Source organism: Schistocerca nitens, chromosome 9 (genome assembly GCF_023898315.1).
Source record: "Schistocerca nitens isolate TAMUIC-IGC-003100 chromosome 9, iqSchNite1.1, whole genome shotgun sequence".
Lineage (NCBI taxonomy): Eukaryota > Metazoa > Arthropoda > Insecta > Orthoptera > Acrididae > Schistocerca > Schistocerca nitens.
Genome location: NC_064622.1, coordinates 5,846,067 through 5,872,062, shown reverse-complemented (window position 1 = coordinate 5,872,062; position 25,996 = coordinate 5,846,067). Strand labels below are relative to the sequence as shown.

Sequence of the window (25,996 nt, the reverse complement as noted above, 5' to 3'; positions counted from 1 at the left end):
GCTATAAATGTATTTCTCAGATGAAGTAGGCACTAGGAATTCTAATTACAGGCTTCACGTTTTGCTAATCACATCTGGTTGCGAATATTGTAGTTACAGAGCCAGTGTTGAGAACGGCAAACAACAGCATTAAATAAATAATAGGAACATTGACAATTATTCCACCCGCCGCCCCACAACAGGTTAAGCTGAATACTTCTCATTAGCAATTACAGAGGAAGAAGGGAACACAGGAGGGAGGGGGTCAAACTCTCAAACAGTTATTTCTTTCCTGGATGCCACTGTAAATGTTTCCTGCTGTAGTATGAGAAGCATTCTTAGCACTGTGCCTTCCATTTAATACTGTGAACCAGCTGCACAATGCCAGAAATTTTCCATCAAATCCATATCAGTATATGATTCCAGTGCATCTTTTTGTTCAAGAAAGCTTTTTTTCTAGCACCACTCTGCTGGTGTTTGTTCCTTTCAATATCAAAATAGAAATTGGCCATGGCTTCTTCAAGGGCCCACCTTGGCATTTGTATTAATTTATTTAAGCAAAGCAAGCAATAAATGCCACAAGAAGGGTAGCAGGAAGGTGTATACTCCCAATTACTCTGAAATGGGACTCTAGTGTTCAAAAACAGGGAGTGAAAGGTGATTTACAATTTGTGCAAAAATCTGGCTGCAGTTACGAGAGTTGAAATAAATTAAAGGGAAGCAGTAGTTGAGAAGGAAGTGAGACAGGATTGTAACCTTTTCCTTGTGTTATTCAAGATAAAGTAAAGAGAAATAAAGAGAAATTTTGAAAGGAAATCAATGCTCAGGGAGAAGAAGTAAAAACTTCCAAGGTTTGCTGATGACATTGTCACTCTGTCAGGGGTAGCAAAGAACTTGGAAGAGCAGTTGAACAGAATGGATAGTATCACAAAAAGAAGTTATAAGATGAATATTGGTAAAAGTGAAACAAGGGTGATGGAATGTAGCCGTATCAAATCAGGTTACACCGAGGAAATTAGATTATAAAATGAGACATTAAAAGTAGTAGATGAGTTTTGCTATTGTGGCATGATGGCTACAGTAGAGAGAACAGAAAATGCAGTCTGGCAATAGCAAGTAAAGCATTTCTGAAAAAGAGAATTTTTTTATCATCGAATATAAATTTAAATGTTGGGAAGTCTGTCCTGGAGATAAATGTCTGGAGTATAGCCTTCTACAGAAATAAAACATGGATGATAAGCAGTTGAGACAAAAAGAGAATTCAACCAGTTGAGACAAAAAGCAAATTTAAGCTTTCGAAATGTGGTGCTACAGAAGAACATTGAAGATTAGAGGGTTAGATAAAATAACTAATAGAAAGGTACTGAATCAAATAGGGGAAAAAAGAACTATATGGCACAACTTGATTAAAAGAAGGGAATGGTTGATAGGATGCATCCTGAGACATCAAGGAATAGATAATTTGGTAATGGTAGGAAGTGTAGGGATAAAATTGGTAGATGGAGACCAAGGCTTGGATACAGTAAGTATGTTCAAATGGATGTAGGTTGCAGTAGTTATTCAGAGATGAAGAGACTTTTGCAGGGTAGACTAGTGTGGAGAGCTGCCTAGTCCAGTCTTCGTACTGAAGACCACAACAACAACAGTTTTTCTCCCTCTCGCTATATGAACTTTTCATTAAGTTAAAATAACACCCCTATCCTTTTTGCTGTAAGCTAAAAGCTGAAGGGTCAGCTAACGTTCATAGAATAAAGCACCTCATTTATAAAGTGAGAATGTGCAAAAATTATTTTTTGTTTTGTTTTCAGACCTCCATGTCTTAATGAACCGATCATGATCATAGGAGCAGATGTGACACACCCATCACCAGACCAGAGAAATATTCCTTCAGTAGCTGCAGTAAGTAATGTATTCATTTGCTAGTATCCCATGTACAGAATTATTCTGCATTGCAAACAAGTACTATACATAATGTAAATGTTGAGTCATTCTGTATGTGAAGTTATGATTCCACCTGTAAAAGAATGCTGCAGAAAACACTACCAGCTACCACTTAGTTACATTCATTATGCTGGAGCCAATAGAGGTTTCAGTGTGTTCTAAATTTAGAAAGGCTTTACAGTAAAGGTGGGTAAAATATACTTTTCTACACCCTTCATGTGATACTACGAGATTTGTGAAGAAACTGGAATGCCCAAGAATAATAGCACATTTTCTTTTCTTTTTTTTTTTCTTCTTCTTCTTTTTTCTTTTTGGGTTGCAAAACACTTAGAAGCTGGACAGAAATGCTTCATTGGCACAACTGGTTTTTGGCAAATCAATGTGGCTTCCAGGTGAATTCGTTGCCCTGATTCTCAGAAGTCTGCCACTCAAGATCAGCCAAATTTTCTACGTCACTTGCATGAGCTCACAACTTGCTTTCTTCTGTATGAAGGTTCTAGGCGTGGCACACCACCTTGTTACATATGTCATGGTTTGACTAACTGTTCAAACATGATGATGTATACAGATGGTGTGAAGCTTTCTATGCAAGCTCCATATACGGGCCCACACTGAGTGTTACAGACACTAGACATTTCCATCAATGGCAGGACCACAACTGTCTCCATTAACCAAGTCAAATCAATGGACATCTTTCAGGATGTATCTCCAACTGATGTTTCAAGAAAACAGCTTCCTAACTTGGTGCAGCCACAAGCATGACCTCAAACTCAAGTGCAACTACAAACTCAGCAACTTTCCAGCTCACTTCTACAGTCAATATGTACGATTTGCTCTTGATGCCGTGTGCATTTCCCTGCACATTTCAGAGATACCACTCGGCTTCCACCACAGGGGCTGATGTATTGACACATCTTCGTCATCCATCGTCATCTGCTGTGTGTGTGCAGTCCTTTTATTCTTTGCCTTTCCTTCATTCTCTGCATAACTGTACATAGTTACAACTTTTATCTCTACTATTTATTTTCTGTTAGCCTTTCCCATCGTGTTAAGGACAATATTATGCTCATGTAAAACATCTTCTCACTGATGTAACAGATTGGATATAATTGTTTAACTTTTCAGTAAATACAGTTATAGTTCCAAGTTAATCAAGAATGGATGATTTTTTATATGCTCTGATGGTTGAAGAAGCATGCTTAACAGAATCGAGCAGCCCTAGTTTCAGCTGCATGTGACAAACTTATTACATTATCCACTTTCCTCCATGAAGGTCATTACTGTGCACATCATTCCTGTATTTTTATTTTGACTGGTACAGGAATCAGAAAATAAATGAATTTCATTTGGACCATTTACTGGCTGGGACGCCTCAAGTTTCTGAGGGAAACCAATAGAGCAGAGGGTACTTCACTGTCTCATTTCGGTCCTTCTGTTTCAAGCCAAGTATAAAAAGCAACATTTTCTTTGCCTGTGCTCAGGAAAGAATCATACGCATAAATTTTATAGCCAAAACTGTCTTGAATAGAATACTTCACCTATGGAAAGCTTTGGTATGGCTGATTCTGTTGTACTTTAAACACATTGGATTTTCCTCCTTCATTATTTAATATAACATCTTCACACAAAGTTTGTGGAACCTGTAGTTTGTTATTAACTGATTATTTTTCTCCCAATCTTATTAGTTTTGAGAGTCTGTCTTTGGACATATGTGTTGTTGCTTGAAAAGTTGTGGCACATACAGGTACCATCCAGCCATCTTTTTTCCTTGTGCTGAATTTTATCCAAAGAGTATTCTTCTCTTTTTCTTCTTTCTTGATGTTCCTTTTCCCAAAGAAAGCTGGCTCAACTGAACAACAATCTACATGTACATCACATCTACATCATACTCTGCAAGCCACCTAATGGTGTGTGGTGAAGGGTACTTTCGGTTCCACTATCTGATCCCTCCAACCCTGTTCCACTTGCAAATGGTTTGTGGGAAGAATGACTGTTGGTAAGCCTCTGTATTGGCTTTAATCTCTCGAATTTTCTTCTCGTGGTCAATACGCGAGATGTATGTGGGGGGAAGTAATATGTTGACTGACTACTCCTGAAAAGTGCCTGTCCTGAAATTTCAATAGTAAATCTCTCCATGATGCACAACATCTCCCTTGTAACATCTGCTAGTGGAGTTTGTTTAGCATCTCTGTAATGCTCTCTCGCCCGCTAAATGATCCTGTGATGAAACACGTTGCTCTTCGTTGGATCTTCTCTGTCTCCTCTATCAGTCCTACCTGATAGGGATCCCAGGTAGATGAACAATACTCAAGAATCAGGTGAACAAGCACCTTATAAGCCACTTCTTTCGTGGATGAGTTACATTTCCTTAAGATTCTTCTGATGAATCTGAGTCTTGTGTCTGCTTTTCCGACTATCTGTCGCTCTGGGTAGGTTATTTTATGGCAGATGCTGTCTCCAGCTGTTTGTCATCAGTAGTGTAGCTGTAAAGTAGTGGATTTCTTTTCCTATGTATGTGCAATATGTTACACTTATTTATGTTCAGGGTCGACTACCAGAGTGTGCACCATTCATCAATTCTCTGCAGGTCATTCTGCAAATTTGTACTATCTTCTGATGTTGCTACTTTGGTATAAACAACTGCACCATCTGCGAATAGCCTTAAAGAGAATACAGTGCTTTCTACTAGATCAGTTATATATCAGGAGTTAACGTTTTTTTTACTTTACAAAATCTGTTTTAACCATCAGCTGTTTTATATAACCTGTATATCAATTGCTGGTTTCTGCCATAGATCATTGTCACCAGATGTCTGTGAACACAACACGGAAAAAATACAGTGTACATGAAAGTGACATAACAAAATATGGGTGCAAAATTACATATGTATATGTACAAGGTAAAACAGGTCAGTTAAAAACATATCTCAGTTTCCTTTTAAGCTGATACAACATCAAGGTTGTCCCAGTGAAACATCCATACAACCACCTATCCTTGAAATACTAATGAACACATCTCACAATCCTTCAAGTCAAATAGAGAATGTATCATAGAAGAAAAAAAAAAGGAACGTAACATCGGCAAAGTTCAACATTTGCCGAGTGACATCAAAGATAGCACATTTGTAATGCATAGCCAACATAACAAGGAACGTTAACATCATTAGCAAAGCAAAGGATGAAGTATCTTTACCAAAAGTCTTTGATAGATGGAAAACATAGAGAACAGTTCCAGTGATAGTTCCAGTGTACACAATAACAAAATAAAAGTGATGTCCACATAACAATGAAACCAGATACACTAAAAATAACAGATATTAAAATAAAAACAGTAGTCACATAATTAAAGTGAAACATTATATGTCAGGTGATATCTAACCTACAACCACAACCTTTAAGCAATGAGTACATAAGTGGATCAGACAGCTTATAGATACCAACATACATAGCTTTTTATATAACAGCTTCACATTTTACGAAACTGACAGTTCTAAATAATTACAATCATATTATGAAAGTGGACTAACTGTACAGTTCCAAACTAATGTAAATACAAATAGTCTTTAACATGCAACTTTTAATGAGGATGTAAACATCGCCCATAATTCGAATTGTACAGTTTATGATTAAGGGGCATAAGGCAGCCATCTGAAAGTAAAATACAGGATACAAAGTGGAAACATGTGAGCAATTAACAACATTAGCTTCTTGGGAAATAATAAAGCATATACAAGAAGTAGTTGCCATATTAACATAGGATAGTAAATCAAACAAACTTGTTGCTTGATGTGGTAAGACTACACTGTCAAACACCTCCTAGACATCAGGTTACAAATCATCGTTATTACATGTGAAAGATACGAAGTAATAGTACTTGTGGCATGCTGTGCATATATAATCATAGATGCCATTGTAGAAACACCATTACCACCACATATCACGCCATTTGAATATTGTGGACAATAAAATGTAAGTACATGATAAAATCTACCTATTTCAAAACACAGGGTAACTAAAATGAACAGAGTCAGGTTATATATAAAGATGATTGACCATGGATGTCATTAATGTAGGATACATATGACCTTAACACAGCAATGTTGGTTATATGTAACCATGGAAATATATATATCTGGGCCATGTATAGAGTACAACATCCTGTGCACTTAAAAATTAGTGCTCATTCTAATCCCAGCACGTAGATGAGAGGGATTCAATAATAAGCTGCATGTTCAGTAACAAACCACATCTTGTCCAAAATCATTCTAAAGATGGAGAGGCATGTAATAATGAAATAGATGAAGCAACTGACTTGACATATTCAGTAACAAGGCTCATCATGTACAAAAACATGAATAACAGTCTAAGTACAACTTACATAAAATGATATCACAATGACCTACAACTATTCCATTAAGCAGTGTTGTTACTATAATTATATGAGGACCATAGTACACAGACATACCATAATACACAGATATGAATATGAAGAAACACAGACATTCTTTAACTGTGTCCACCAGGTGTGAAATACAATGAAGAAACTCATCAGGTTACCTTCCATTCAGAAGGCTGTTGCACGCAGCAACTATTAGATTGAGTTTTAAATAATAGATTTCAGCTATCAGTTGTCCTTTTTAAATTTTAATGGCAGATCTAGATTTCAGCTAGAAACTAGCCATTCTCAATGCACTATCATTTTTGATCAATGCATGTAATGCCTGTTGGTTGGGCTTCATCCACAGTTCATTGAATACATTTCCCGACCAACAGGCATTACATGCATTGATCAAAACTGATAGTGCATTGAGAATGGCTAGTTTCTAGCTGAAATCTAGATCTGCCAATAAAATTTAAAACAAACAACTGATAGCTGAAATCTATTATTTACAAGTGAAGAAATTACCAACTTCAAATTCTTAAAACAATACAACTAACAGGAATGTTGTTCTGTCGTGATTTAAAAAATTTAAAACGGGAGATAAGTTGTACAAGTCAACAAATCTCCACCCTGTACTGGATCCATAACAAAAATAAAAGCTATATTATACAGTAATTATATCAATTAACCATTACATACATACAGAATGCTCACAGTAGCACACATTAAACTGATGACAAATAGAAAAGGATCTGAGTATGAAAGGGTCATAAGCAGAACTATGTGGGTGACATGGCACACAAAAATATAAAATAAGGGCAGGGGGGGGGGGGGGGAGGGATGTCATCGAGGGTTGTCAGATAGGTAGATAATTTCAAAAATTCACTGAAGTTTTCGAAGAAAGTCTTACTTTTAAAAACTTTTTGTTCATTTAAAATGTTAATTTGATATTTTTTCAAACTTTTTCAATTTCTTTGTTTACAGATATCCAGTGATAGTCTATGACTGGTAGATGATATGTAGGTTAAATAAAACAGCTGATGGTTAAAATGCATTTTCTAAAGTACTTAATGGCTGCTGGTTCTCAGCTGATGAAAACTTTGAAGGAGATAATGTTGTTGTGTGAACCACTAGTTTATTTCTATTTTTGTTTCTGGCTGCAAGGGCTTTTTTTTGCAGATAGCTCTCTTACTTTATTGTCAGTGACATTCATTGTTGTTGTTGTCCCTTCAAGTGTCCCAGAAGCAAACCACAGTTTGCATATATCAATTTAACTGGCGGGGAGAAAATATCGAGTTTTGTAAAAATTATGGATTTCAACACCCCCGAACAACAGCAAATGGTGGCTTTTAACAAAACCATCACATCAAGTCATGCATGGCAACAAACTTGATGTGTAATTGCAAAAATATAAATTTTGAACAATTGTACATTTATCAACTTTGAAAAACCACTCGTCAGTTACGATATTTGAATTAAAAACAACTCTTTCACACTAGTTCACAAGCAAACAACATGTCAACATCTGTATAAATGTAAATAAAAGCAAAAAATCATGCAAAAAATTAATGTATATTTGGTTGTATACTAGAAAATGAAAGTGTACCATTTTCCATTGCCATTACAAGCTGTTATTAATTTTTTTATGCCATTGATTTTAGCAATATAGTGTATATTTGGTGCCTTTGGCAGTAGTATAAATTCACAAGTACATGTGTTGTTGCCATTATGAGTGTCAAGTCATATTGACATGTCTAAACAACAATCAAGTCCAAATCTGAAGGTGTCGTCATCTATGAAGTTCAACATTTAGTACTGAAAACACATTTATTACTGACATCCATGTACAGCTAAAACAGAATGCACTTACTGAGTGGACAGTGCAGCTATTTATACAAAAATTGTATATTCCAGAATATACAAACGTTACAAACATAATATACTTCAAAAACCTACCAGAAATGATCAATTCTGAATAACAAATAACTAATGGTGGTTGGGTTTGAACTGACAACCTGAAACATGTCAACCAGCAATGCTAACCACTACACCATGCTGCTAGCACCACAGTTTTTGGAATTATGACTCCTCACCTTACAGTAACAGATGCAAATGCCAAACAACTGGTACAATTTGTTTAGTACAGTACAGGTCATTTACAGTAGTCCTTTGTTATTTTACAATTACACAGTATTTCAAATAATGATTGCAGGGAACAAGAACAATATGCAGTATCTTTTTGCAGTCACTGGCTGACAGCTAAATTTGACACCCTGACTGGCGGGGCAGTGGTTCTCTTCCAACAAAGTATATGTAGCTGTGTGCTCCAGTCCCCACTCATTCTACCTGAAATGGAAACAGAAAAATTATTTAGTAATTATTTCCAAATTATAACTGGATTAATTCATTAAATTTGTTTTATAAATGAGTATTTACTGTGCATAACTCATGCAGCAAGAATGGCAGTGTGACCAAAAGTTCTGTCACACACATGATGTATGATTTTTGACATCTGTAGCATCTTATCCAATGTTTCCTACTTATTTTTCTTTTTTTTCTTTTTTTAAGTTTTTCTCTCATACACTGAAATCCGCAGTTGTAGTGGAATATACTGTTGTTTATCAGTTTCTGCAAATTTTCATAAAAGTCTAACTTCTCATCAAAAATTGAGCAAGTTAGGCTTCAATGATTTCCAAGCAGTATACAGAATTTGTAAAACAAGTCTTATTATTCTATCTGAGGGTCCTTCAGAGGCAATCTACTGTTTTTAATTTTCGTGTTCACACAAAGACCTGCACCTGAAAAGCTTTGCTGCTCAGCTCTTCTGTAATAAAATAATTTTGCTGATTTCAGTTATGTTAGTCTTTTCTTCACTTTACTGTGTTTGTGCTAACTCTACTGCATCACATTTCATGCAAAATCAAACAATTGAAAAGCCAAGGTGAAATGTAACAATATTACGAAAAGGATAATTGCTGCTCACCATATAGCAGAGATAATGAGTCACAGGTAGGCACAACAAAAAGACTGTCAGAAAGAGAGCTTTAGGCCAACAAGGCCTTTGTCGAAAATAGACAACATATGCACAGACACTCACACAAATGCAACTCACGCCCACTTGATCACAGTCTCTGGCAGCTGAAGCTGTGTGTGTGTGTGTGTGTGTGTGTGTGTGTTTTTTTTTTTCCCTCGACAAAGGCCTTTGTTGGCCAAAAGCTCACTTTTCGATGAAACTCAGCATTTCCACTATATAGTGAGCAGCAACTATCCTTTTCATAATATTGTTGCATCTCATTTCATGTTATTTAGTTCGCTTCCAACACCACTAACCTTTCTTTAGATGCCATGGATCTGTAATTTATTATCTTTAAATCAGAAGTAGAGGTGGCAGCATGGTTCTGAAGGTTTGTGTTGTCATCTATGTAATCAACTGTAATCTATGTAATCAACTTCACGGCCCACAGTTACTGCCAGAGTTCTCTTAGTCAACTACTCCAAATAATCTCTCACTCTTGCTGGAATACCTAAATCTCAGGAACCTGCAAATGCAGTTACACTTTTGACAACACTATGCATAGCACACCAGCCTGTAAGAGCCTGAAGAGTTTGACAAGAGATGTAAACAGTGGTGAGTCTCTACAAAGCTATGCTCACAGCAGTCTTAATCCAGGTATTACTGCATCTGAATCTTGGAACCTGCAATCAGCATCACTGTTTTGCCTGTTTACTGTGTGCCAACTGTACCCTCAAGTAAATGTTGTCATTTAGCTCTCAGTTTGTCTTTGTGTGACTCATAATGAATAGTTAATGTCATTTTCCCTTCTGGTATTGTAATTATGTACATCATTGTTCCTTGTGAACTGCAGTGGATTGTTTACAACAAACTTCATGAGTGAATAAATATACTGTGAAGCAGTAGTCAGAATGCTGAAATCCTTAAACAGATGTCTACAAGGTGATGGGGTGTGTGCACCACATACTAATCTTACAGTATGTTTTGGAGTAATGAAGACTTTCTTTCTTAAAGATGAGTTACTCCAGAACATTTTTTCCTGTGACATTACTGAATGAAAATATGTAAAATATGTCTACTTACTGATGTGTCTCTCCTCATGATGTGCAATGTTTCTAAGTGCAAAGATGCCTGAACTAAGTTATTTAAGCAGTTCCAAAATATGCTTTTTCAAGTTTAAATTCTTGTCAATATGAACATCTAAGAATTTTGAAGTTTCCTCCTCATTTATTATTTCCTCACCCTGTGTCACACTTATCATTGGTGTAGTACCCCTAGATGTGCAAAACTAATGTATTGTGTCTTTTTAAGATTGAGGATGAGACCATTTGCAGAAAACCAGTCAATGATAGTTTCGAGAACATTCTTTACTATATCTTGTGTTTCTGTATGTATGCTGCGACTGATTACAAACTTAGTGTCATCTACAAAAAGAACTAATTCTGCTTGTTGTATATTAGATAGACGATTTTTTACATATATTATGAACAATAGTGGACCTAAGATTGAGCCTTGGGGAACCCCATAAATGATTTCTCCCCAGTCAGAATAATACCCACAGACAACATTGGTTGAATTACTAAGAACAACTTTTTGCATTCTTTTGGTTAAATATGATATTAGCCTCTGGTTGATTGCAACATCAATCCTCTAAAACTTCAATTTATCTAGGAGAATATTATGATTCACACAGTCAAATGCCTTAGATATGTCACAGAATATACCAGTTGGTGCTATTTTATTATTTAATGCTTTTAAAATTAGTGAGTGAACATGTATATGGTATTCTCAGTAGAACAACTCTTCTGAGGATATTATTGTTGCTTAGATGAGATACTATTCTAGAATACATCACCTTCACAAAAATTATGGAAAATGATGGTGTAAGTGAAACAGGTCATTAGTTACCATATTTTACAGAATATAAGATACACTTTTTTCTTCAAAAAAATGTCTCCAAATTCAGGTGCATCTTATACTCAAAATTAATATAAAAGTGTCCAGTGTTTGATTTAAAATTTCCACCAGTCTTAAAAATGGCCAGGATTAACAGTGTCCCATCTCGTAGCTGGAGAGACAGGTCCTCGACCGGAAAAGGTGACAAGTTGAAGTGGAAAACGGCGATGCTGGCGTCGTCGGTCTGCGTCGGCCAGTCAACGGAAACACTAAGGTGAGGGGAGGGAGGGGTGAAACCTTCACATGGGACCTTTCCTGTAGCCTCTGAGCTGGGGGGAGAACAGGAACCACTGGTGTCACATGTCACATGCATCACGGGTACCGGAGCGGGATGGGGGGGGGGGGGTTCGGCACGTTGGAGGTATAAGAGATGGAAGGTGGCACGAGAGTGTGGTCGGGGTGGAAGTTGTGTTCTGAAGTTGCCTCGTCATTGAGGTGCCAGGCTGGTTTAAGGCCCGAGACAGACACTGTTTGTATTCTACCGTTGCACAGAATGTCAAAGGTCTGCGGCAAGCGGCTTATCACTTTGTGTGGGCCCGAGTAGGGCAGGTGTAGTGCGGGTCATACCGTATCATCGTGCAGCATCACGTAGTCGCAAACATGTAGGTCTTTGTGCACGAAGACACGAGGAACCGTGTGTGCTCGTGGGGGCGGGGGGCGTACATTTGCGGCAAAGTGTCGGACGCATTCTATGAGTGTCAAAAGTTCTGACTGCGAGGGAGGATCGGAATCCTCGATGAATTGTGCTGGGAGGACGAGGGGTTCCCCGTATAACAATCCCGCAAGAGAGGCTTGAAAATCGCCTTTGTAAGCCGAACGGACACCTACGAACGGACACCTAGTAGTACCCAGGGGAGGGCTTCGGACCCAGATCTGTTGTGGCACATCAGCGCTGCTTTTAATGTGCAGTGCCGCGCTCGACCGACCCATTGCTTTGCGGGTGGTAGGCGGTTGTACGTAATTTGTTTGCACCGCATAGATTGCATAATTTTCTGAACAGCACAGCTTCAAATTGTTGTCCTCGGTCCGTCGTGACCAAAGATGGGCAACCGAACCATACGATCCAGGAGGCGATGAAGGCCCATGCGACAGAGTCGGCAGTAATGTCTGTTATTGGAATCGCCTCCATCCACCGACTAACACGGTCGATGATAGATAAAATGTATCAGAAACCCTCGGAAGGAGGGAGCGGTCCGACCAGGTCAAGATGGACGTGACGGAACCTGCCTTTCGGTACCTCAAACGAGCCCAACGGTGGGTATGCGTGACGGCCAAGCTTAGCACGTTGGCAAGGTATCCAAGCCCGTGCCCAGTTTTTGCAGTCTGCTCTAACCCCAGTCCATACGAATCGCTCTGTTGTGAGGTGTGTGGTAGCCCAAATACTGGGATGTGCTAGGTCGTTAATAGTGGCAAATAACTTACGGTGGAGGCGGCCGGTACTAGGGGGCGGGCAGTACCTGTGGAGGCGTCACAGAGGACTGGTAAGGCCGAACGTGGAATTTGGCGGGGCTCAATTGAGAGCGAGGTGGACTCTCTACTCAGTAACTGTTGAATGTTGTCATCTGCTTGTTGCTGAGCACCTAGGTCGTCGAAGTCCCAAGAAAACGAGATTGTACCGACCCGTGACACGTAGTCAGCAACGACGTTGTCTGTACCCTCGATATAACGGACGTCTGTTGGGAATTGACATATTAGGTCCATGTGTCTGAAATGGCGGAAAGGGGGGCGGGGGCGACGGTTGGTTGTGGGATTACACATACCATCCGCCAACGGTTTGTGGTCTGTATATATGGTCACTGACCTACCATCAATGTCCTCTCGGAAATATGCCGAACTGTCTCGTAAATAGCGAAGAGTTCTCGGTCGAAAGTGGACCACTTACGCTGGGAGGCTGACAACTTCCGCGAGAAGAAACGTAGCGGTTGTGTGGATCCTGCCACCTGCTGCAGGAGCACAGCGCCGATAGCAGTGTCGCTTGCGTCAGCCGTGATTGATATTGAGGCGTCAGATACCGGGTGCGCAAGCGTGACAGCATTCGCTAGTGCCGTTCTTAGTGCATCGAACGCGCGTCGCATGTCGTCGCCCCACTGGACCTTGCGGAGCCCTGAACTATTCTTACCGACGAGTGCGTCGGTCGACGGAGCTTGTAGGGCTGCAGCGTGTGGGATGTGCCGCCGGAAAAAACTTATCATCCCTAAAAAACGACGTAGGCCGTGGTAAGTCTCGGGCAGGGGGATGTCGCGTATAAAGGCGACTCTGTCTGACATGGGGCGGGTCCCTTCTGCAGAAACAGTATAGCCCAAAAATGTCACACTATCGGACCGCAACTGAGATTTATCGTCGTTGATTTGGACTCCATTCTCGGCGAGAATACTAAGAACTGTTGATAGGTGCTGTTCGTGTTCCTCGAGGGTAGTTGATGAAATGAGGATGTCGTCCAAATACGCGTAACAGTATGGGAGTGAGAAAAGGAGGGAGTCGATAAACCGTTGCCAAGTCTGTGCAGCGTTTTTGAGGCCGTACGGCATGTAACAGTATTTGTACAGTCCGAAAGGGGTGATAATTGCTGTTTTAGGGATGTCGTACTGGTACATGGCGATCTGATGGTACACTTTTCGGCAATCGAGTACAGTGAAAACGCATGCACCATGGAGTTGTTGCACGAAATCTTGTGTGTTTGGTACAGGGTAGTTGTCTAAAATCGTTCTGGCGTTCAGCTGTCGTTAGTCGCCACACAAACGAAATGAACCGTCGTTCTTGGGCACTAGATGGATAGGGAGTACCGATTGCTGTTGGATGGACGGACAATACCTGAATCTAACAGCTCCTGTACAGCAGTTTTTGCATGCTGTAATTTGGTGGCATTAAGGCGTCGAGCCTTGTTGTGTACTGGGGGGCCTTCTGTGGTGTTCAAACGGTGACAGGTACCATTAGTAATCGTGGCTATCACCTGCGGGACAACCTGCGGAACAACACTGGGACTGGGTGGGGTAACAGACACTACATTAGAGGCAGGAATGTCACTGACCTGCGGGAAAATGCGTCGTTGTGGAGGTATCTGCGCCTCGGTGGAGTTCTCGTGGGTGTATTCCTGTGGTGCGGAAGCCTCCCCTGCTGCCTCCCGTGTGCGTGACAGTTCGGCTGACGTGGCGGTGATCAGCTGTTGCAGGCACGTGTTTTTGGCACGAAGGTCAGTGATCTCGAGGTGCCGGGTTGTCAGGCGCGACCAGGCAGCGGAGAGCTCTGTCGTGAGATGGGCGCATTCGGCTGTCACGGTGGGTAACGTATCACAGTATGAGTGGTCAGTCGATAATGTTTTTGGCGTACTAAACTGCCGGTGCGAGCCGTGGTGCCTATTCTGACTCGCGCTTCCCGTTTGGGTAGTTGCAGGCGGGCAGTGGAGGCCCGGAAACTGTTATAGGGTCGAGTGTCTGTACTGTAGCACAGTTAGGCCTGTGACCACGTGACACACACGGCGCGGGAGCAAATGCGGTCGGCGCAGGCGTCGTGGCTGCTGCAAATGTGGTCGCATGCTGTTGGTGTGTCGGGAATGTAGCAGTATGCACTTCAGGCGAACGTACCTGGTCGTGTGTCGGGCTGGTATGTAACATATTCTGAGCACTGTGGTGAGGGAAGTTCTTGTTTCACCTGCGGTATGAAGTCCGGAAACTGCCACGCATTTGGATGCACTGCAACATGTGTGGGCCACGGTGCGTGGACTGTACTAGTGGGGTTACGTTGTGCACACGGGTTTAACACTGTAGTCGGAGCCGTCAGTGGCTGAATTACCAGCAATTCGTCCGTGAATGAAATTGTAGGCAAACTCATGGCGAGCTCCGGCTCACAAATCGCATGGTGGTTCATCGGTGCGTAACGGTAGCAGGAGGAAAGGTGAGAAACGCGTGTACTGTGGTCGTATCGAAAAAGTCCGGGGTCACCACTATGGGACTCAGGTCGCTTAGCTGCCGTAATAACCTGAACATCACTTGTATGAAACTCGTATTTATTCTAACTGCACAATTACACATATACACACATAAACAAGCCTCGCGAGCGTCACCGGTTGAAACATAAACACAACTGCACAAAAGCGTGCCCCAAGACCCGCGTCCTAAGAGCGTGTCAGTGCACAGAGATACCACTCTGCTCTATTCCGGTGGTTAATGACTGCCACAGGGTTGAGTGGATGTGGCTGTTATGAAATTATGGATTAACAGAGTGTGGGGGAGGAAGAAAGCTGCTTTATTGAAGAAGAACTCTCTTCTTGTGGTAGAAATTTGAAAAATTCTGTGAAAGAGAATTTGAGACAGGGAAATATGGAGCTTGCTGTTATTCCAGGAGGACTTCCTTCCCGATTGCAACCTCTTGATGTCTTGATAAATAAACTGTTTAAAGTGTACATGAGAGAGGAATAGAACAAATGGATGTAGGATGAAACCCAACATGAATTCACACTGAAGGGAGCCTTAAAACGACCTACAATCAAACAAATGTGTCATTGGATAAAACAGACCAGTGAGAGAGGACATTGTTGTTAAATCTTTCAAGAAGTACAGTATAAGCAACACTCTTGATGGCAGTGAAGACCATCTGCATGTACGAAGAGGACAACGACGATGATGAAGAGGAAGAAGAAGAAGAAGAAGAAGAAGAAAATTGTGATGATGATGATGACAACGATGATTTTCAGGGATTTTAAAGGCCAATTCAGCTTTTTAAGCTAAGAATTTTTTTAGCCTGGCTTTGCAATCTAATAACAAAAATGGTAAAAATGTTATTTAAAAAAATGCTTAAAAATTAAGGTTCATCTTATAGTCAATAGTGTCTTATAGCCTATAAAATACAGAATTGACTTCTCTCTGATCACATTTCCCATAGAGGGGATCAATAATGATATAGTCCAGTCTCTCTGGAAAAAATGCCTTGAGGTAGTGATGCATTTAATATTTCAGATAAGCCAGGGCTTCTTATATTGGAAACAAATCTTTAGTACTCTGTTGGAAAAACCATCAAAACTAGATGAGCTTTTATTTTTGAGAGAATGTATAATTTTCTTAATTTTGGAAGGAGAAGTTGGTGATGTTACATTGTCCACCCCAATAACTGAGTGGTCAGCATGACAAAATGCTGTGCAAAGGGTCCCGGATTCGATTCCTGGCTGGGACAGAGATTTTCTTCGTTCAGGGACTGGGTGTTGTGTTGTCTTGTCTTCATTGTCATCATCATCTCATCCAACAGGGTGGCAACAGGAAGGGCATTCAGCAACCCCTTAAATTAACCATTCCAAATCCGACCATAAACATGCCGACCCTGCAAAATGCTGGGGGGGGGGGGAAGTTGGTGATGTTATATTGTTTCACAGAACTAAATTGTAATTACAGCAGCAGTGCCTGAAGCAACAATATTAGTGACAAAAAACTGTAGTAGACTGCAGTTTACCTGAATATGGATCTTCTTCAGACTGTCCCCAAAGCTTCCAAGATTGCTTACACACTCAACAAATGTGACACATTTGCAGCAGAATTACAGCAAACTGCAAGACCTAACAATTACACGCACAAAACTCATTACAACACAAGCACACGTTGGCTCAGTCTGTTACGACAGCTTGTTTGAGTTCTGTGACAGTTGCTTTTTCAACATAGTGCTTTTATTTTTCTGTTGAATTGTTTATCCCTACATTGTTTGTTCCTATAGTTTCTCCTATATTTACGAAGTGATAAATATTCACTACCTGCACCCTTTATAGCCCTTCCATTCAGTCCATTAGTGTTTTTATCCTGGTCTGTAACTGGTTGTCCTATCTCTCATTTCACTACATTCCACATATCCTTAAGTCTGTTATCAGAATTGCTGATTTATAACAGAATGTGCATGTTCCTTTATTTTTTAATAACTTTTCTTAGTAATCTTGAGTTATTTATTTAGTGTGCAGCGTTGCAGGACCTCTACTTATTCTTGCCAACAGATACATTTCCATTTTCCTTTCACAAGATACTTTAATCCCTCTAGTGATCCATGTTTTTTTGCATTTAATTGAGACAGCTTCAGACTTTGGCAAAGAAATTTGACTGTATGCCTCTGTAAGTGATATCACATGAAGGCTAACAGTTGCATGGTGGGAACATCTGGACTGGATTTTGGAATTTAACCTGGTTGGTCCTATTAATATGACTGAGGGCTCTTCTCTGAGTTCATAGAAGAGTCACCTGACTCTTATCAGATGCAGAATCCCATCTTATATTCCAGTAGAATGATGAATTGGTTATGTAAGACCCATATTAAATTTAAAATCCAAATTCTGATTTCTGATGAAGCCATTGTTCATAAAAAATGGAACATATCACAGTCAGGTTTGTGTTGACAACTTACAGCAGCAGTATTGAAAAGGAGAACACTCAGTGTTTGGGGGCTATTTGTGGAACATGTGGAATTCATCTTTTGTTTGTTTTTGTGCCTTGTCTCAACTCTTAGTGAGAGGTTACCTTTACTCCTTCCATTACTTGTACTTTACCCAGGACTTTCCAGTATATGTGAGTAATATAATTTTTTTTCTGGTTACCACTGCTGCAAATGTCAGTTTCACATATTTTCAAGCAGTGGAGTTGTTGTGGAAAGCTGCCTTTGTTAAATCTCATACAAATAATTCCAATAGCTTGTTGACTTTCTGTTGGGTTGTAATACCAGGGTTGCATAGGAATATCAGTTTAGATTGAGGTGTAATGTTTTTCTTTATAGTAATTTAACGTCTCTCACTTTTTCCATTCATGTCCCTTTAATATTCAGCCTTATGCACCGCAAAAAATCTGTAAATGCTAACATGATGTTTAAAAAGCCTCTTGGATACAGTAGCCTCTCTTGCAGTTTATCCAGTATTCCATTGTTGTAGATTACCATATTTGCATTGTTCCAGAAGAACTATATGTTTTAGTAGAAAAATGAACTAATGACAAATTTTTAATAACTCCTAAATGTATTTTAGTACTAATACTTTGAGGTTCAGCCACTCAGAAAAATTTTGGAATCAGAAAACCAGCCATTTCTGCTATTATTTAAAATGTTAGTGGCACATTTATGTTTGACATTGTTTATGTTTCATTTTTATTTTAGTTGACAGACGATGAATTTTAAAATAATGACAGAAAGTGTAGTCATAAGCAGAGAGGGATGTTGGAATCAAGGCAATACCAATTTGTTCCTTTCTGCATGTTTTGCCAGTAAATTGGATTGTCTTCTATAAACAAATCTTAGAGACCAGTGTTGTCATGAGGTTCATCTGTAAAAAAGACATGGTTATTTATTTATATCCCATAAATCCAATACTGCGAGGCATTTGCATGGATGTAGGACGGTTCAGAATTATTACAAATAATATAAAAGGAATACATAAAAGTACCTTTTTCAAGAAGATGTATGGTATAAGACAAAATACACATTAATAGGTATAGAGAAAATTACATTAAAAATATGGCAGATCTTAATAGCTAAATGAAAGACACAGTAATGTTAACAGTGATTGTGAGTATCGTAATGCACAATAGCACATCAAATTAGTAAATGAAAAAATCGATTACAGTTAACTCTGCTGAAATATTATTCTACCAAATAGAAGGAATTATATAATAAAAAATGTTTGAGCTGTTGTTTAAATTTGGGAAGCTCATGAATAAGTAATTTCAGTGATGGTGGGAGAGCATTGAACACCTTGCAGCTCATGTAATGGACTCCTTTTTGTACAATAGTAAGGTTTTTTGATTCATAATGGAGGTCCATCTTCCTCTTGATATTGTGGGTATGGTATGAATCATTGGTTTTGTACGATTGTCCATTTTTACCAATGAAACATAACAGGGAGTAGATATATTGGCATGCAGTTGTAAGTATCCCTAATTTTCTGAAAAGGTTCCTACAAGAACGTCTAGGCTGGACTCCGCTAATTATCCTAATAACTCTCTTTTGGGAAATGAATATGTTTTTGGATAGTGGCTGATTACCCCAGAAAACTATGCCATACAGCAATAATGCAAGGAAATAACTAAATAAGCAGTTTTTGTGGTGTCTCGGCCACATACAGTGGAAATAATATGAACAGCAAATGTTGCCGAGCTGAGTTTTTTGTGGAGGTGCAAAATATGTTCAGACCATTTTAGACTGTTGTCAATGTGTACACCCAGAAACTTGGTTGACTCAACTTATAGTAACTCACTACCATTCAATGTAATACTTAATTTATCCTCAACTTTTTTCCTTACTTGAAAATGCGCAAACTGGGTCTTATTAACATTTAGTGATAACCCATTATTTACAAACTAATTACATACTTCACTAAAGACAATATTGGCCGATTCCTCAAGATTGAGGCTGGGAGTTTTGTTGAAGAAGATAGAGGGGTCATCAGCAAAAAGAGTAAAGTGAGTTTTAAAGCTAGTATGCAAGGGAAGGTCATTGATAAAGATGAAGAAGAGAAGGGGGCCAAGTACGGAGCCCTGAGGAACACCACAGCCAATAGAGCCCCAGCTAGATGACACCAAGTACCCCTCAGAGTCGTTCAACATGACCTTCTGCTTTCTTCCAGCTAGGTAGGATTTAATCCATGAGCCAACTGAACCACTTATACCATAATATTCAGCCTTTGCCAAGAGGATTTCATGATTAACACTATCAAAGACCTTAGAAAGGTCACAGAAGATAGCAACAGGAGATAATTTATTACTAAAAGACTCTAAGATTTGATGCATGAAGGAAAAAATAGCTTGTTCTGTTGATACACCCTGTTGAAATTCGAACTGGCTACTGTTTAATACCTTATAATGCATGAGGTGTTCAATAAGTCTTTTCTGAACCAATTTCTCAAGAATTTTAGAAAAGATTGTTAAAAGGGAGATAGGCTTTATCGCCTTTTTTAAAGAGAGGTTTGACAATCGCATACTTTTAGTCTCTCAGGAACAATCCCATGCTGGATGGATTCATTGAATATGGGGCACAGTATTTTGCTTATCGGCTTATAGCACTCCTTCAGTAATCTTGAAGAGATACCATATATGCCAACAGAATTCTTGCTCTTCATCTCTCTAATTATATTCTCAATTTCATGTACTGTGACAGGAGACACTTTAATCTGCTTGGTTTTTTATTAATAGCTTTTTGAAGGGATAACATGGCTTCATTAACAGAACATGTTTTCCCAGTTTGTACTGCTGATGCCAGAAAGTGGTTGTTAAAAATGTCAGTGATTATTTCAGCATTGTCATGAATGGTATCATTTGTTTTAATTTCTGTTGTGTTTTCCGCAGCAGGGATTTTACCTGTTTCCCTTTTTATTATGCCCCATATGGTTTTAATTTTGTTATTAGAGACATCAATTTCTGATTTTATAGAAATTCTCTTTGCCCGTCTTAGAACTTTTTTAAGGATAGAGCACTATAGTTTGTAATGTTTTTCGTTTTCTACACTATAACGGGATTTGAGTGAGGCATACAGATTCCATTTCCTTCTGCAAGACGTTTTAATGCCCAGAGTTAGCCAGTTTTTATTAGAGTAGGTCTCACATTTGGATTTGACAGTCCTTTTAGGAAAGGCCACTTCGAATAGGCAGATAAATTCATTCAGAAAAGCATTGTACTTGTCATTAACATTGTCAAAGAGCTCAATCTGGTCCCAGTCTACTTCTTGTAGGGAATTACAGAAGCTATTGATAGACTGTGTGTTAATTACTCTGAAAGTTTTACTGCAGGAATTGTTCTTACAAAGAGGGCTAACATTATCAATTGAAAGTAGTTGACCATCATGGTCTGAGAGCCCATTCGATATATGTTTTACAGTTATGTTTAGAATTCTACTGCTGTCTAAGAAGATGTTGTCAATTCGACTTGTAGAATTAGCTGTGACTCTAGTGGGAACACACACCAGTGCTGTTAACAGGTTCATTAAATGTGATAAATCATTTCTTCCCAGGTTATCTGTAAGAAAGTCAACATTAAAATCACCTACAATTATAATATCTTTTGTTTTTGCAAAGAGCTGAGTTAACAGAGATTCTAACTGTTTTAGAAAAATACAGATTTTGGCTGCAGGAGCCCTATAAAATGAAAGGACAGTAATTTCAGAGAAATCAGTACAGATTACAACTCCACAAACCTCACAATGTGGTTAAGACAAATAAAACAAACTAAATTACAATTACAGCGGCAGTGTCTGAAGCAACAATATTAGTGACAAAAAATTGTAGCAGACTGCAGTTTACGTGAATATGAATCTTCTTCAGACTGTCCCCACTCAGGTATTCCTCTCTCTGATCCAGAATCCTTGAATTCTTTGTCTTGAAGCTTCCAAAATTTCTTACACACTCAACAAATGTGACACATTTGCAGCAGAATTACAGTAAACTGTAAGACCTAACAATTGCACACACAAAACTCATGAAAACACGAGCACACATTGGCTCAGCCTGTTATGACAGCTGCTTCTACATTCACTACTCTTTATTTTTAAGTAACACTAGAAATTGACAACAGAAGGCAGTATCTGTCAAGGGACATATTGCAAGATGTCTGTACATTGTTCTCATATGAAATGAGTCAATTTTTGTAACAAAAGGTGGTTTGCATGGCAAGAAAATTGTTGGCCTGAGATATATTCAGGCATGGTCTTTTAAACAAGTATTATGGCCTGAGTTATGTCCTGGCTCGGTCACCGAAGTGTTAAATCATCTGTGGAAGAAATTCACATGTTTTATAAAATTTCTGTCATTTCAATTTAAACCATTCTGTACTCAAACAGTTGAATATACTGTATTTAACACTGTCAGTTGCACATTAACCTGTTTATGATGATGTTTGTATGTACTAGAAATGATAATTGTTGGTCTGGAATTATGCTTCAACAGGTTTGTGCAAGCCACGATCCTGATGCTTTCAAATACAATATTCAGTACCGTCTTCAACCGCCAAGAACAGAAATTATTCAAGATCTCAAGGAAATAATGACTAACCATCTCATGTTTTTCTACAAAGAGACACGGCGTAAGCCCAGGCGCCTGATATTTTACAGAGATGGTGTGAGTGAAGGACAGTTTGCAATGGTGAGTTGATAATGATTTATCCTAACTTCTAGTTCTTAGTTTAAGATGTTGTCTAGTTAGTAACAATAAGTTGAAGTATTTTGTGCTTACCATTTGATTAACTACACTGCCAGAAAGGAAATATTAGTACACCTGGAAAGATGATGTCAATTTTGATCCAATGATGGCACATATGACCTGGGAGGGGAGGGGGGGAGGGGTAGTAGATGAGCTGATAATGGTTTCAACATCTGCCAGGTAACATTGGAATAGCTACCGGAGCGCCAGCTGTGTGTTTTCTTTAATAGGAAATGCTCACAGCCAGAAGGCTCAGTGTGGTGCAAACATATAAAGCAAGCAGGCAATTATGTCACACAGGTGCATTCATGCTTCCTACAGCTGACTGAGTGAGTGTGGAAGGATTCAAATTGTGGTCTTCCAAGTGGTGGGATGGCCCTTTCAGGTCACTGCCACACAAGTTGGATGTGCAATGAAGCTGGTGTCAGTGGTCACATCAACATTCTCACACCCATAGAAGAGATTCTGGACATCCGTGCAGCACAGATGCCCGCCAAGATGATTGTATTGTGGAGGCGGCAGTGGTAGATTGTGCAGCTATCACAGCATAGATTAGAGGGCATGTGAGCCCAGATGTGCCAACATCTAGCACGTCTTCCATTCACAGCACAGCATCGACGTGCACGGTCAACTGGTGTCGTCAGAGGATCACTTGGAAGCTGGAATGGTGCACTGTGGTCTTCAGTGATGAAAGCAGATTCTGCCTGTGTACAAGTCACGGTCATATGCACTTATGGTGCTGACCTGATGAACATAGAGGGTATTTGTCCGAGACATACTTCCCACACCCCAGGCCTTACGGTCTGGGGTGCGATGAGCTACAACTCTCATTCACTGTCGGTTTTTCTGGAGGGGACACTAACCAGTGCAAAATGTTGTTAGATCCATTCTTTTGCCCTTCTTGCAATAGGAAGGTGATATGTTCTTCCAACAGGATGATGCTCGCCCACACACTGCCCGTGAAACTTGGCACACTCTGGAAGATGTGCGGCAACTTCCCTGGCTACCGTGCTCTCCAGACTTGTCTCCAATTGAGTATATGTCAGATGTGATGGGATGACAAGTGACTTGTGCGACTTTTCTGCCGACAACTCTTACAAAATTAAGTGAAAAGGTTGAGCAGGTGTGACATAAGGTACCCCAGAACAGTATTCACCAACTGTACAATTGACTGGATGCCAGAGTCAATGCCTACATTGCTGTACGTACTAACGTGGATGTTTCAGCACGGGTTGATACCTGGTACCTAAGAACCGCTTGTGATATTGAGCTATAAATGCAGTCATTTCATGTAATCTATATGCACTGTAGTAGCAACAAATCTTGAGTGAATTGAAAACCTCTAAAAGAGTGTACTATATTTTTCCAGCAGTGTATAATCCAGTTGTATAAAACAATGTGTGACTCGTAAAGTGTATACCATTTTACTCTTATAACCTGTAGCTTAACTTTTTCCACTTTTAGATGCAGATTTTATGATGCACTCCAAACTCTAAACACATTTGCATATTAAGTAAGTGTAAAAACATGAGCACTTTTGGCAAAGTTGACTGCTTATCTAGTGCTTTAAAATTATTAACAGAGTAGCATGTTAAAAATTCAGATCAAACTCAGCTCCTTCAGGTGATGTTTTCTGACCTTGGGAAATTGGTGTTTGAGTGAAGATGCAAAACAGTACTGCTTCACATGGCTTCTGACATTTATTACAAATACTCTTCAAGTCAATGGCAACTGAACAATACCTAATAATCAAAACCAACACAGAGTGCATCTGAAACAGCGTGAGACAAAATGAATAATGAGCCCAACATGAGACATAACTGAGGCTGAGCCAAAGTCAGTAATGAGACATGCTGTTACAGTTGTAATATATTTCTTACTTTGTTAAAATTTGTTATTAAAATTACTTTTATAATACTTAACAATATTAACAGAATTTGTCTGTGACAAGTTGACTTTATGTGACAAGTTAGTCAGTAATCTCATTTAAACTTGTTGACATTAAATTCTTTTAGAAATTTAATCTTTCCGATAAAAATATTCAATCTTTTGCATGTAATTCACAAACTATTCCATTTTATGAAAGTTCATAATTCTCTTAAGGTTTGATTAATGTCTCCATATATTCAATAACTGAAGATTAAATATAAATTATTCAGGTTGTATCATTTGCCTTATTTTTAAATGAGAAATTGTGGGTTTACATCAGATAAAACATAACAAAACATGGCAGTTGTCTGTTTAAAATTGTATATTACTGCCTGTACCCTGAAATAACAAGTTATAAGATCAAAATCTGTGAGTATATAGGATTCTTCATCAAAGGCACATATTGTACAATATATTAATAAACTAGTAAAATGTCAATGTCAGCACAAAATCTTTACATTACCAAATATAGGTCATCCTAATAGAAAAATTTGTATGGTTAGAGTGCAATAAGATGAATGTAATGTGTATGAGAACTACACTAACTCATTTACAATCCTACATGTACTATAAAAAAATTAATCATTTTTTAGGTTCTCAGAGAAGAACTAACACAAATACGAAATGCGTGTCGTGGCTTGGAAGAATCGTACGAACCTCCAATTACATTCTTGGTTGTGCAAAAGCGCCACCACACACGTTTCTTCCCAAAGAAACGAGAAGATGAAGATGGCAGAAATAAAAATGTACCTGCAGGAACTATTGTGGACACTAGTATAACACATCCCAGGCACATTGATTTTTATCTCGTCAGCCATGCCAGTATACAGGTTACTTATTTTCATTTACATTTTTCATGTCTCTAATATAACAAGTCACTAAAGTGTGATATGGAAATGTTCACAGCTAAATTTAATTTATTCAAAAAGAAAATATAAACTTCTTTCTAATGTAGCTTTAACTGATTAGGGTGTAAGCCGGCCAACAAAGTATCGCACATTGTGGGATGATTGTAATACGGACATTGATGAGTTGGAAGAACTGACGTATTACCTGTGCCATCTGTTCTCACGGTGTACACGCAGCGTGTCGTATCCTGCCCCGACATACTACGCTCACCTTGCAGCATTCCGAGCCCGGATGTATATTGAGGGGTAAGTCCTTAAACGTACTTAAATAAGCATAATTTCCCTTTAAGTGGTCACTTCTAATTATAGAATGAATTGCTTGAACTTGTTCATATGGTAAGAGAATGCCTGCCTCCTCGATAAGATTGTTGTCAGTTGAAACAAGCAGAGTAATAAGTAAACAACCACTCACAGTATAAAGGGAGAATTGTGTAGAAGATACACACATTAAACAAGAAGCTGAACATTATAGCTCATCTTTTAATGAGTACACTAAGTTATTCAGATCAGCAAGGAGAAGAGAAAGAGAAAAGGAAACCACCACCACCACCACCACCACCACCACCACCACAACAACAACAACAACAACAACAACAACTTCTGTGCACTATATAGTGAATGGTTGTCCTTACTTACACTGTTCTTAAAGTCACAAAGTACTTATATTGATCAAACTTCTATTTTATGTTTAAGGGTATGTTCGACTGAAGTATCATTTTAGTGTTCAGTTACTGAGGAGGAAAAAATTAATTT

General features: G+C 39.0%; 1 protein-coding gene across 2 annotated transcripts in view; it reads left to right on the top strand.

Annotated features, from left to right (window-relative positions):
• The window catches only part of LOC126202889 (protein argonaute-2-like), a 333,247-nt gene that overhangs the window by 299,823 nt on the left and 7,428 nt on the right, over positions 1–25,996 (top strand). For both annotated transcript variants that reach the window (XM_049936951.1, XM_049936952.1), the window contains exons 17-20: positions 1,788–1,878; positions 22,155–22,349; positions 24,929–25,165; positions 25,305–25,489. In XM_049936951.1, the coding sequence (XP_049792908.1) occupies positions 1,788–1,878; positions 22,155–22,349; positions 24,929–25,165; positions 25,305–25,489 (708 nt within the window). The remainder of the gene's footprint in view (positions 1–1,787; positions 1,879–22,154; positions 22,350–24,928; positions 25,166–25,304; positions 25,490–25,996) is intronic.